The 13137-nt window shown below is 34.1% G+C and overlaps 1 protein-coding gene across 8 annotated transcripts; it reads left to right on the top strand.

Moving 5' to 3' along the window:
- The first annotated feature begins 945 nt into the window (after positions 1 to 945).
- Positions 946 to 4570, top strand: LOC115954081. Of its 8 annotated transcripts, none has more exons than XR_004083822.1 (4): positions 946 to 1312; positions 1840 to 1895; positions 2463 to 3671; positions 4246 to 4570. XR_004083822.1 is itself a non-coding variant. In XM_031071943.1 (4 exons), exon 4 carries the CDS (start codon positions 2510 to 2512, stop codon positions 2933 to 2935), a length of 426 nt encoding a protein of 141 aa, XP_030927803.1. In that variant the 5' UTR covers positions 954 to 1312; positions 1466 to 1520; positions 1840 to 1895; positions 2463 to 2509; the 3' UTR covers positions 2936 to 3188. The 8 variants fall into 8 exon arrangements, 6 of the variants coding, with proteins under 6 accessions (XP_030927803.1, XP_030927804.1, XP_030927801.1 ...); XR_004083823.1 differs by having other exon boundaries at positions 947 to 1312; positions 1829 to 1895; positions 4246 to 4568; XM_031071943.1 differs by lacking the exon at positions 4246 to 4570 and adding an exon at positions 1466 to 1520 and having other exon boundaries at positions 954 to 1312; positions 2463 to 3188.
- The last annotated feature ends 8567 nt before the right edge of the window (positions 4571 to 13137 follow it).

Here is a 13137-nt window from a genome sequence, read left to right as displayed (position 1 = left end):
TTGGCATACTTTCAACTTTCAAATCAAGCAGAGATACTCTACTAGCCCTGCACTGTAAACTACTGACCAAGGACAAAGTACAACCACTACTGCCTGCTCTAGGAAAATCGTTTTTTTTAACAGAAGAATTTTTAGAAGCTCTAAAAATAGTACTAATTTGATAGTTTAAAAATAGTGGTGATATGGTGATAATATCATTGGCAAGCATAATTTTTTATTTTTTGAGCTTATTTTAGTGGGTTTTATATATAAAAAAATTCATATTCCTTTTGTAATATATTTTTAATATATAAACAATAAACAAAGTACATCCAAACAAATTGACCATTCAATTCTATATTTTAGTTTTGAATAATGTTAGGTGTACAATTTCCTTCACAACTTTAACATGTTATGTTATAATTAGAGTAAGGCTAATTTTATTTAGGGACAAAATTTGGCTACAAATTTTGTTATAGTCAATGACTAAAATTTCACTAAAATTATATACATTACAATATCTTTTGAAAATCTAACCGTTAAATGATATATCTTTTATGTTCTTAACATACTTATCAAATTTTATATTAATAAGATATTTTTTATTATTTGATCTATAAAATTATTATTTAAATATAATTTTAGATTACAAAAATTTGAAATTTAAATATTTGATTCATGACACAACTATTGATCTTTAGTCTTTGGCTAAACTAAGTTTGTAATTAAATTTTGTTATTCATTTATGCACTAATACCACTTTTAAAGTTTTACTATACACCAATAATAATAAAAAAATTATGATAATAGTAGGAAAAAAAAAAAAAAACAGTGATGAAAAATCTCTCTCCATATATGTTAAGTTTTACCACACATATTTACTAATTTCCTTTAGGATCCTCGACCTTGAGAGGTGGACCCCAAAAGAAAAAAAAATCCATTTTTTACTTATGAAGTTTCAACTTTCAAGTTTCAACCATTCTATTTCTACTTCTGTTTGCTTCTTAATTCAGTTCTCTCTAGTGTCCGCCTCTTTTCCTTTCTTCTCTTTATAGCTAAGCTCTCTACCCACTATGGCTATGATAAATCTCTTTAAGCATCAATCTTTACGCTAATACCTCTCATAGTCAAATCATTTTGTGATCTGGGTCTTTTTTAAGTTCTCATTCAGATATATTTTCCATCACTTTTTGGTCTCTGCTACTTCACATTTGAAACCATCAACAGAAACTAACCCACTTGTTTTTTGAGGTTTTAATGGTTTATTGATAGGTAATCAGATTTTGAGAAGTGGGATTTGTCTTTCAGATGCAGAAAATGGATTTTTTATGAGGTCAGCTTCATTTCTTTGTGAATACAACATATATTACAGGAAGGGATATATGTTCTCTTTTTAAGTTTGGCTGAAAAGGTTAATTCTTTGTTTCTTTTCTGAGAATAAGTAGGGAAAGAAAACTATTTTTGATTATAGGTTTCTCATTGTCAGAGAACTTAGGAAAGAGTGACCTGTACCTCACTGAGAAGCATTGGGTTTAGGTTAGGTGAGTATCTCACTTTTTGCAAACCAAAACAACACTAGACATAGGATTTACAGTTTTTTTCTTGGTCACTTTCACTCAGATTCACAGCAGCTAAACTGAGGATTATTGATTTTCTTTTCTTCTATATAATGTTCATATGATGTTAGCATGGATTGCTTGTTTTTGTTTTGATCATGAAATGGATTGCTTTTGTTTGTTTGGCTACTGATTTCTTCATATGGGAGGATGAGTTGAATATGTTTCTATAAAGAGCCTGATTTGGGTTATTTATCACTTGTTTTTTCTGTTCCTGATATATTTGTTGCCAGTGGTGTCCCAGGTTTGCAGTGGACTGGACTCTACTGATGTTTGGCTTAAATTGGCTGTCTTGAAAAGGTTGTAAAATTGGGAAGCCAACCAATTAATGAATATATGAATTTTGTTATATAGGAGCTCAGAAACATAACATCCACTGAATGGATTTTATAGAATTCATTGAAGTTTATTTTATTCTTTTTCTTTTCTCTTCTTTTCCTTGGCTTTCTCATCAGCCAAATATAGGGTAAAATATAGATTTTTATGTTTTCATGAGTAAATGTAAATTTCAAAATGAAAAAGTAAAAGAAAAAAAAAATTTGTTCTTCCTTTAATTGCTTAAACAAATGGGTGAGTGGGTTTCAAACCTTTCCTCATGGGAGAACTGGGTAAGGCTGCAGAGGCCACAAAGCTCTTTGTAAAGTTATTCTCCCTTTGTTATTAATAAGGCTGAGGATATGTCCTCTTCCTGAAAAGGCTGTTGGTTATATGTCAACTAATGCCATTGTTAACTACGTCATTAGCATGACTGGAATTTTGTTTGGCTGTGGAAAATGGAATGTATTAATTTTGTCATCTTTTAAAATTTGCAATCTCAGTTACTAAATTTAAATTCAGGACTTTAAGTTTGGCCGGTTGACTTTGCAGAAGTCCTTTTGAGTTGTTCAAAATTCTCTTTGGGGAGTTTCTTTATTATGGGTAGAGGTAGAGGAAAGGGGAAGAAACAAAATGCTGTTGCCTCTCGTGAGGATCCTGGAAGCGGTGAAGAGGAAAAAATTCCAGCATACAGGAGAAGAGGAAGGCCTCAAAAACCATTAAAGGATGAAATCGAAGAAGAAGAGGAGGAAGGAAACACTGACAAGATAGTAGACGATGGAGAGGATGCAAAAGTTAATATTTCTAGAAAGGATATGAAAAATCAGAATACCATAGAGAACGGACGGAAGAGGAAGAGGTCTGCTCAGGTCAAAGAAAATATCAGTTCAGTTGGAGGGGAGAATGGCATTGGAAAAAAGTCAAGTCCCGATGATTCAACAAAGTCAGTTGGATTCCGACAAAATGGAAGTAGGAGAAAAAACAAGCCCCGCCGGGCTGCTGAAGCTGGTGTTGAGTGCAAGTGAGCTTGGATTGGCTATTATGATGGTTCTTTACCTACCTTTCCATTGCTGGATAAATCTTTTGTATGGGGCAAGGCATTGTTAACTTACGTATGGTTTCCTGTAATTCCTTTGCTATATGCTTATTGTTTTTTGTAATATCTGAGTTCTAATTCCTCTTAATGGATATTTTTCATTGTAATGTTATGGAACAGATTACTGCCAGAATTTTGCATGGAGCTACCTCCTTTGAAAGATATTTTCTAGTTTTGTGCTATGTGCCTTCTGTTATGAGTGACAAGAAAAGTTTCTTTTCCCCGTGCCAACAATTTTTTTCCTAACTATGTTAATATGAAATTATACAAAAATTGGCCAGATGTGTATAATGAATTAGCTCATTTAAGGGAAGTCAACAAGTTGGTTATAATATAACAGGGCTTGGGTTTTCACTATATGCTAAATGCTGCAGCAGCAGCAATAAGTGCTTTGATGCAGGTTGGGGCTTGGAGAATAAAACTGAAGGCTTGGAACTGGAAATGAGAGGAGAAATGTTGTGAGTTAACAAGGCAAACTGAAGCATTGATCAAAGATGTGGCTCTTGTAATGGACTGCTGTGACATAATCTTTGATGCTAAACCAAATATGCTACATCAGGCATTGATAATGTCTTACAAAATGTAGACAGATACCTATTCAGGGTGGACTCCTGTTGCTCATTGATGACACGGGATCCTTGAATACTCCCAACAAGTGGAATGAGGTAATTAATGAGAATTATGCATTTCTTTTTCATATTAATTTCGGCTTTTAATACTTTTTCTGTATTACTGTGCTGCCCATTTTGTAAAATAGATGTAATTTGCATTGTAAAATAGATGTAATTTGCTAGACTAACAAGACTTAGGCCGTTTTGTTAGTATACGGTTGGTGATCTTAGACCTGTTAGCACACTAGAATTTCCTTGCTAACTTAACTAACTAATCTTTCTCAAAAAAAAAAATTTTGCATTGTGAAATAGTTGAAGTATATCTTCTAAGCATATAATGCCGTTGACATCTCATGTATATAAAAATATATATGCGTATGATAGTCATCTCATGCATTTTAGAAAACATATGCCAACTTTCCCCAAAAATTGGAGCAAACATGTTGATGATCAAACATGCTTTAGGTAGATTATTGGCTGGTGAATCTAGCTGATTTTAGACATGCTTTCTAGTTTCTAGTTCTTATATCTATATTATTTTTGGTTTACTTTTGTTTTGAAATGCTGAAAATAAGGGAAGTCAATTTCCAGGAAATTTGAATAAAATAGAATGTGCGACCTTTTGTAGTGTCCATTCAAGGATGGTGACAAACGCACATCTTGGATGCTGAGGAGTGCAAATAAGTTTATGTACATGCAGAGAGTGCATAAACTGAGATTGTGTGTGCACGCACACGTGTAATACAAAATACCCGATTCCAAATTTGGGCTGGTTCACCGCTTTTGGCTGAGTTTATAGTATGGATTGTGCTTCTTATGATGATCAAGATCCGCTCTTTGGTTTAGGTTTGATTTCAAATAAACCAACTGAACCGGCTTGGACATGTGAGTGATATATCAATTTCTCGTTTTACATAAACTTTCATACTTGGACCTGTGATTTTTTTAGTAACTAATTGAGTTACTACACAATGTGCGGTGCAATTTATTATTAGTTTTCTTCAATATTTTGATAAATTATACCAAAAATCTTGTAATTTAATTGATTGACATCTTAATTTCCAATAGAAACATTCAGGATAAAGACTCCCACCCCAACTATCAATGTATAATAAAAGATATTTCAATAAATTTCATTGTAAAAAATTGTAATCTTTAGTTATTTTATACATAGAGACAAAATAGAAATACACTAAGAGTAGTATAGTGATTCGATCATGCTATATATATATGTGTGTGTGTGTGTGTGTGTGTGTGCATGCGCGCATGTGTTTACAAATTGAAAATTGTATGATATAGTAGCTAATATAGATAGACACATTTCATGCCTACTAAAAAATGCTTATATCCTTCAATTATTATTATTTATATATATTCTTGATTGTGTGTTACTAAAAAAGTTTTCCCCTTTTTGTTGGACATGGTTTCAATTGTTGCAAAGACAACTAAATTTGAGTAAAAATGCTATATTTCAAATCAATTGTTTCTCACATAAAAAAATCAATTATTTCTCATATAAATTTTAGAAAAATAATATTAAAATTTCATTATGCTTAAAATAATTAATATAACAAAATAAACATTTTTATTATATTAGTAATATTTCTAACTATATAGAATACATATTACAGTGTTAGTTCACACATATATGCGCGCGCACACAAATACACACACACAAAGGAGTTAGGAAATTTAAAGAATTAAGATTAAATTTAGGGATTTCACAAATATTTAATTTTCTTTATGGCTTTTGTAACAGTTGTTGACAAACCAACTAAACATGAGTAAGAATGTCATATTAAAAATTTATTATTATTATTATTATTATTATTATTATTTTTCCAACTATAAAATATTTTCTATATAGAGTTTATAAAAATAATTATGTAAATTCATTTAATATAAATAATTAATGTACAACAATAGATAATTAATATATGCATTTATTCTATTAGCCAATTCAATAAATTAATACTTCAATATGAATACAGACTTTGTTGAACTAGAAAATTAAATAAAGAGAACTTCAAGGAATGCACTACATGGCATAATTTCACTCTCCAACATGAGGTCTCTGCTTATATATATTGATTGATTATGCTGTCTAGTGCCTTCAATATTGCTATCAAAAAGAAAATGATACTGACAACAATAATAATAATATAACCTTGAAGAATGGTTTGTGACAAAAATAGGCATTTGAGGCTTAAATGTGAATGTAGTTGTACTATATGAGGTTGAAGGCATTCACAACAGGCCTATCGTTCAAGGTGCTTCTTCTACACGTGAACATATTACGTTGAAGGCACTTGCGAAATAATCTATATATAGGACCGTGCTGCAGAATGTAGTTTAGGTGGTTTGGTCATGTGCAGTAGAGACCAGAAACATTGCTTATTGTGAAGGAGGAATGTTGTGGCATTGGAAGGCTCAAGAAGTAAAAATTATTGTTCAAACTTCAAAAGCCGCAAAGTATGAGTCTGCTACTGACGCCAAATTTTTGGCACCAGAGGTTTTTTTATTTTATTTTTTTATTACAGCATAAATGAGGTGAATTCATCAAATATGAAAGACAAAGGGTTGTATCCTTCCTTTTTGTTCATTAACGGTTTACCAATTACTTAGACTAAATGACTAGAGGAATGATATGTTTACAATATTTTTACAACAAATCATAAATGGCAGGTTATTACTGGTTGTTATTATTGGGGCAAAAAAGTAATCTTAGTGTTAGATTCAAATTTGAACCAATAACAACTAACCACCTATGATTTGTTGTGAAAATATTATAAAAATGTTGTGGATGCAACATCTATTTCTCAAATTACTAATGTCTGTTTTTGGGAAGATGTGAGCATTGTTATTTGTGCTGGCGTACATTGTAAGTGTTAAGATTTTCGACTGGCTATTCATATTCTCATTAATTGGAGTTTCTTTCAAAAAATTTCGTTTGTTAATGCTCTTATTTATTTTCTTTAGCACATGAAGTCGGATTTGGTGGAGGCATGAGGAAGAATGAACGAGCTAACCTACTGTTGCCACTATTTTTACCAGCTGCTCCCACTCTACCCTTGTTTTGATAATGAGATATGCTAGTGTTGTAAAATTGAAAACCCCTTTTTAGACTTTTCCTTTATTCTCTTTTTGACTGGATAGTCAGGACTCAGGAGCAAGTTTTAATTTCTATGTTCTTTTGCTACCTTTTATACAATTTCCCTCCCTCCAAGTTTTATATATATGGGGGAAATTAACAAAGACAGCCATTGATAGGCTCCATCATAGATGTCACCTAAGAAATTACCTATAAATTAATAGAAAAAATAGAATTCCTTCAATGAAGGTTGCAGCCATTAATCAGCTGTTTAATCTTTTTTTTTTTTGTTTTTTTTTTTTTTTTTTGTTTATGGGGAACATAAATTCATTGCCACAAGAAAATGAAGTACAACCGGAAAGACAAAACAAAGGAAACAGACACCTAGCTACCATCCTGCCATCACAGGAACAGCAACCAAAGATAGATCCTTCCAAACTACAAAAGATTTACTTTACAAGCACAAGCCAACTAATAAGGCGTATGTACTACACTGTTGGACTCCCATTTCTAGAGCACCAAACTACAAGACCAGGAACAGCCCCAGGATCCTAACATTCCACAAGTGTGTGCAACCTATTACACAGACCCAAGCCAATCATTGATCCCGGAGGCGCTGCCAGGCAGTCGCCGCCACTTCTGAAACAAAGTCAGCAAAATCTGATGGGACTATTTCACAGTTGCATTTTTTAGCACGAGTATCCTCATCCTCTAAAGTTTCCTTTCCTCTCAAGCGCTTTATTCCTATCACTTTCAACTGGGCGAGTGTTTGCTCATCATTTGTTCTCCCTTTCGCACAGGCAAATTTTTTCAGGCTGCCTTTACCCAAGATTTGCTTTCCTTTCTCTTTTGCTTTGGCCTGAAAAATCATACCAGCTTTGACTGTTTCTTTTTCATCTTTATCCAAAGAGGCCTTTGTACTTGGGCTCCCTTATGAGGAAGAGTCTTTTGGCCCATGAGAGGCAGGGCCTTTTGGCCCATGAGAAATAAAGCCTCTTTGCTCATTAGAAACCTCCAGAATTAGTTGACCACGTGACTTCTCACAAGGATCAAAGACATTCATCACCTATTCCGAAACATCACTGATAGCCTATACGTTCCCTGAGAGCTGTCCATCCACACGTTTGATGTTTCCACCTTCCCCAATAACGCCCTTCTCTATGCTTGTGTTCCCGTCCTCTAAACCTCTAACCCAGAAGCCTTCTAATGAAAAACCAATTGCCAGCCAAACCATCTCCTGTATTCCTTGCTCTGCAGAAATGCCACGATTCTTTTCCTTACTCGAGTACTTTTCCTTGCCGGTCTCTTTTGCAGTCCACCCAGCCCTTAACCAGTCCCCATATTGAGGACAAACACTTCTCCAATCTTTGGACATTGGGCAATACTTATTATCATGCCCAAGCTTTCCACAAATAAAGCACACTGTAGGTAGCCTTTCATACCTAAATGAGAGCCATAGACATCCTCGATCAGAGCTTGTAATATAAGCTCCCCTTCTAAGTGGCTTATCAATCTCCAAATCCACACAAACCCAATCTTGCGGATCAGATTGCCACGAACGCCTATCCACTTCAATAAATCTACCTATCTTGCTACTTATTTCTTCCCCTTCTTCCTGTGACATATGCTCAAAAGGAAGACCCCAAATTTGAACCCAAAAGGGAGAATGGGTGAACAAAATATTTGTGGAAGTCAGCCTTTTTTTCCATCTGCAGAGTAAGAGGAGGTTATTATCAAAACTCCAAGGTCCACACCTCTCAACCCAATCTAATTGATACTTAGAGCTAAACTTAAACTGGAGTATATTATTTCCCACTTCCACAATTCTCATGTCTGAACCCATCTTCCATGCTGATCTTAGAGTGTTCTTCAAAGCTTGTTGGTTCCGTTGCCTATCAGAGAGAAGCCACCCAAAAAGACTTAAGGAACATTCTTCAAGGAGGTCTGAGCTGTTTGTGATAGTGATAGGAATAGCTTCTTCTTCCTCTTTTGTGAGCTGCAAGTTTTGTAAACTGTAGAGAATACTCTGGTCCATGACTTGAAATTTTGTTTCTGTCTAGAGAGAAAGTAAAAGGCTACTATATAACCCTTAGAACTGAAGGTTAGGGATGGAGCAACTCGTATTCAAAACGAGAGGAAAAAAACTCCTACTAGGGAGAGATGCTGTTTAATCCCATTTCTATGTATCATAAGTCCAACTTGTCATTACTAGATTCTTTTAAAGTTAAGCATTTGACCAAGGTTTTTTATAGAAAACTTTTCAATTCAGTTCTTTACTTCTTAAGCTAATCTTTTAGGGTCCGTTTGGTTGGAGAGGTGGAAAAATAGGAGGATAGAAAATGGTAGGAAAATGGAAAAATGAGAGGATAGAAAATATTTTAATTTCCCTATTTTTTGTTTAGTTGGAAGTGAAAAAATGGAGAGATGGAAAGATTGAGTTTATATAAGTTTACTCATATACCCTTGTTAAAAAATGATGCCCAATTGAAACAAAAAAGTAACAAACAACCAAAAAAAATCCAATCACCCAAATTTATTAAAAAATAAAAATCACGTCTAAAAAAAAAAAAATGGAATGAGAACAAAAGAAACACTTAACAAGGGTACTAAAGCCCAGGAAAGCAAATGAACAAAAAAAAAAAAAAAAAAAACTTATTAAAATTGGAATTAAATTTTTTTAAAATTTTAAAAAAAAAAAATCAACAAACAAACAAAAACAAAACATACTGAAAAAGCCCATGTGCACACATGGGCATTTTTGTTCTTCACCTATAAGATTTTCTCCCACCAAGTTTTCTCTCTATTTTGAAGAGAAAACTTTTTGATGGGTCTCACTATCATTTTCCTCTCCACCCTCTCAACCAAATGCCCTTCAAAAAATTTTCTTTCCTTATTTTTTCCCATCTTCCCTAAAATTCACACCACCCTTGTTTGGATGGAGGAGGGAAGGAGGGGGAATGGAGGAGAGTAGAGTAGAGTTGGCTAAAAATAAGTTAATTTTAGACTAAATCTACTCTACTCGCCCTCTCTCCCCCTCCATCCTAATGGACTATTAGGGTCTTGATTTTCTCTTCAAGTGGGACATTTTCATCCTTATAATTTTCAGCCAATTTATTGGCTCCATTCAGCCTAATCTCTAATGCTCCCTTCACTAAAAAATAAAAATGGTCTCTTCATGCTTTAACCCCATTAAGTTATTTAAAGGGTAGCTTAAATGTTTTTTTTCTTTTTCTTAGTTCAGTACATTTTTTGAAAAGCTTCTTATATAAGTTACTTTAAATCAGACATCATCATCATCAAAATCCTCCTAAGATTAATTTCCATGATCATGCGTAAAATCTTAGTTTTCATCAAAGTCAGAGGGAATACTTGGCATTAGGACTTATCCATTGACAATGCGGTCGAAGAATCACAATTAGGATTTTAATTCCTAAATGAGTGATTTAGGCTCTGATACCAACTAAAACAATCTAATTTGACTCTTATACGAATTGAAACAATCTAATTTGACTCTTACGTGATTAATGGATTAATAGATTAAGTTTTGTTTAAGCCTAGAGTTAACAACCAACCAAATAGTTTAACAACGGTAATACTCACCACAATCCAAAGCTAGCACATAATGTAATAAAAGGAACACAAAAATTTTAATGAAGTAAAAAACTTTTGAAGAACTATGCTATAGAAAAATCTATGTGCATTTACGGTAAGTCAATAATATTTTTGTTTCAATGAATGTAACTCAAACAGCTCTATCCTCGGAAGCTAAAAGTTAAAAATTGTATCTGATTTACATTTTTTGGCTTTGTCTCCATATCATTGGGCTTGTGTGTGGAATGTTGATCGGATATTCCAAGTCCAGTTCTCCCTTAAATGGATCAGGGTTCACTTCGAAATGTCCTTATATGAAAAACGGCCCAAACCCTCAACATCAAACCCAAAGTCCCCGCAAACCCACCATAGATAGTTAGATTCCAACACGCAAAAATTACAAGCAATGCTAGAGATAGAATATTTTTCATAAATTTTTTTAATCATTGACATACCTTATAATGATTGTGAATCAAGCAACATCAATTTTACTTGGATCTATCACTGGCACAATTTTTATTACATATCAATCACTAATTTTAAAATAAAAAGAAAAAAAAAAAATTTGTGAACAATCAGGTCTCGAAACTTATTGATTTATGCCTTCTACACAAACAGAATTTTGGGTGCTGGCTAAATCAACCAACATCAACAACATGGACCCTTTCATTTGAGCATTGAGGACATCCTATGCATGGCTAGTGCCCTTATTACGGCAAGCAGGTTAAGTTAGGTCATGTTTTAGCCCAATGGGCTTGTGTTGTGTCTCCTCTTGTGTTGTGTCTCCTCTTTTGAAGGGTTTTTTGTTCCCTCAATTTAGGACCTTTCCCACAGTGTGTTCTTGCCTTTGGGGGGCTATGAAGAGTGAATGTTTTTTGTTGTCTATATGTGTGACGTTTTGTTCCTTTATACTGATTACTGAATTGATTACTTTTTAGCGAAGAAGACAAAAAAAATATATATATATATATATACCTCCAAGTCCAACCAAAATGGAGTCACTCGGACAGTCTAGGTGATTGACAAGCAACAAGAAATAGTAGGGGCACTAACCAGTAGGCAATTGTAAAACTATTAGATCCCATGTATTGGGCACAATGGACAAAAGAACTGGTCATTTGTCTTGCCCATACAGTATCTATAATGATATTGCCTTGGATTTACCTGTCGATTTTGGATTGGATATATGACAACACTTTTCTTTTTTATAGGAAATATGACAATGCATTTCCATATAGATTGATGTCAACTTTTTTTTCTTTGATGAGTAGTTGATGTTAACTTCGTTGGCTAGGTTCATGTGATTGGAGTCATCCATTGAATATTAATAAGAAAAGTAGGTAATTAATATGATATAGTTAACTTCAAACTCATAAGTTTAAGTTTTTTAGGTTAAGTGGTATTCTTATATGTTATATTAAATACTCAATTGAAATCTCTCTAAAGTGTTCTCTGTCCTAGGGTTGTCTGGTGATTCAAAAACCCAACCAAACCGACCGAATCTGACCAACCCGAAGCCCAGTGGGTGGACCCAAAGCCCATGGTCAGTCAAATTTGGCTCCTTCTCTAACAAAAACCAAATATTCGGTTTGGGTAGCGGGTTAAGGGATTAAAAGCCCGTATAACCCGACCTAGTTGAAGGTTTCAGATTTTTTAAAAAAATTATTAATTTTTTTGGTCAATGAAGTGATAAGACAATAGCCTGTTCACTATTGTCTGAGTTCTGACTAATTAAGACTTACACGCTAACTCAACATACACGCAAAGCCCAAATCAATTCAAAACTCCTCAATATCAAATCAAAATAGTTTCAAACTTTCTACTATTTCAGACTTTTAGTTTCACATTCCTCTCTCTCTCTAATCCCTAACCCTAGCCCCTTTCTTACCGCTGCTGTCGTTGGCTCGCCGTCGTTGGCTTGCTGTCCTCGTTGCACTCACCATTGTTGGCTTGTAGTCTCTCTCTCATCCAAACCCCTCTCTCTTAAAGCCTTCTTTGATCTGCCATCTAAGGCTTTGATCTTATGCATCTAATGGTGGGTCAGCATTTCCATATAGATTGATGTCAACTTTTTTTTCTTTGATGAGTAGTTGATGTTAACTTCATTGGCTAGGTTCATGTGATTGGAGTCACACGTTGAATATTAATAAGAAAAGTAGGTAATTAATATGATATAATTAACTTCAAACTCATAAGTTTAAGTTTTTTAGGTTAAGTGGTATTCTTATATGTTATATTAAATACTCAATTGAAATCTTTCTAAAGTGTTCTTTCTCCTGGGGCTATCTAGCGATTCAAAGACCCGACCAGATCTGACCAACCTGAAGCCTAGTGGGTGGACCCAAAGCCATGGTAGGTCGAATTCGATTCCTTCTCTAACAAAAACCAAATATTCGGTTTAGGTAGCGTTAAAAACCCACATAACTCGACCCAGCCGAAGCTTTCAGATTTTTTTAAAAAATTATTAATTTTTTCGGTCAGTGAAGTGATAAGACAATAGCCTGTTCACTATTGTCTAAGTTCTGACTAATTAAGACTTACACGCTAACTCAATGTACAGGCAAAGCCCAAATCAATTCAAAACTCCTCAATATCAAATCAAAATAGTTTCAAACTTTCCACTATTTCAGACTTTTAGTTTCACGCTCCTCTCTCTCTCTCTCTCTCTCTCTCATCCCTAACCCTAGCCCCTTTCTTATCGCTGCGTCGTTGGCTCGCCGTCGTTGGCTTACTGTCCTCGTTGCACTCATTGTTGTTGGCTTGTAGTCTCTTTCTCATCCAAACCCCTCTCTCTTAAAGCCTCCTTTGATCTGCCATCTAAGGCTTTGATCTTATGCA

Source organism: Quercus lobata, chromosome 7, assembly GCF_001633185.2.
Source record: "Quercus lobata isolate SW786 chromosome 7, ValleyOak3.0 Primary Assembly, whole genome shotgun sequence".
Classification (NCBI taxonomy): domain Eukaryota; kingdom Viridiplantae; phylum Streptophyta; class Magnoliopsida; order Fagales; family Fagaceae; genus Quercus; species Quercus lobata.
The sequence above is the reverse complement of the archived record's forward strand: the minus strand, read 5'-3'. Positions and strand labels throughout refer to the sequence as shown.

What these genes read in the sequence shown, in the direction of transcription:
- LOC115954081 (XM_031071945.1), top strand. Translation starts at nt 2,510, where the DNA reads ATGGGTAGAGGTAGAGGAAAGGGGAAGAAACAAAATGCTGTTGCCTCT.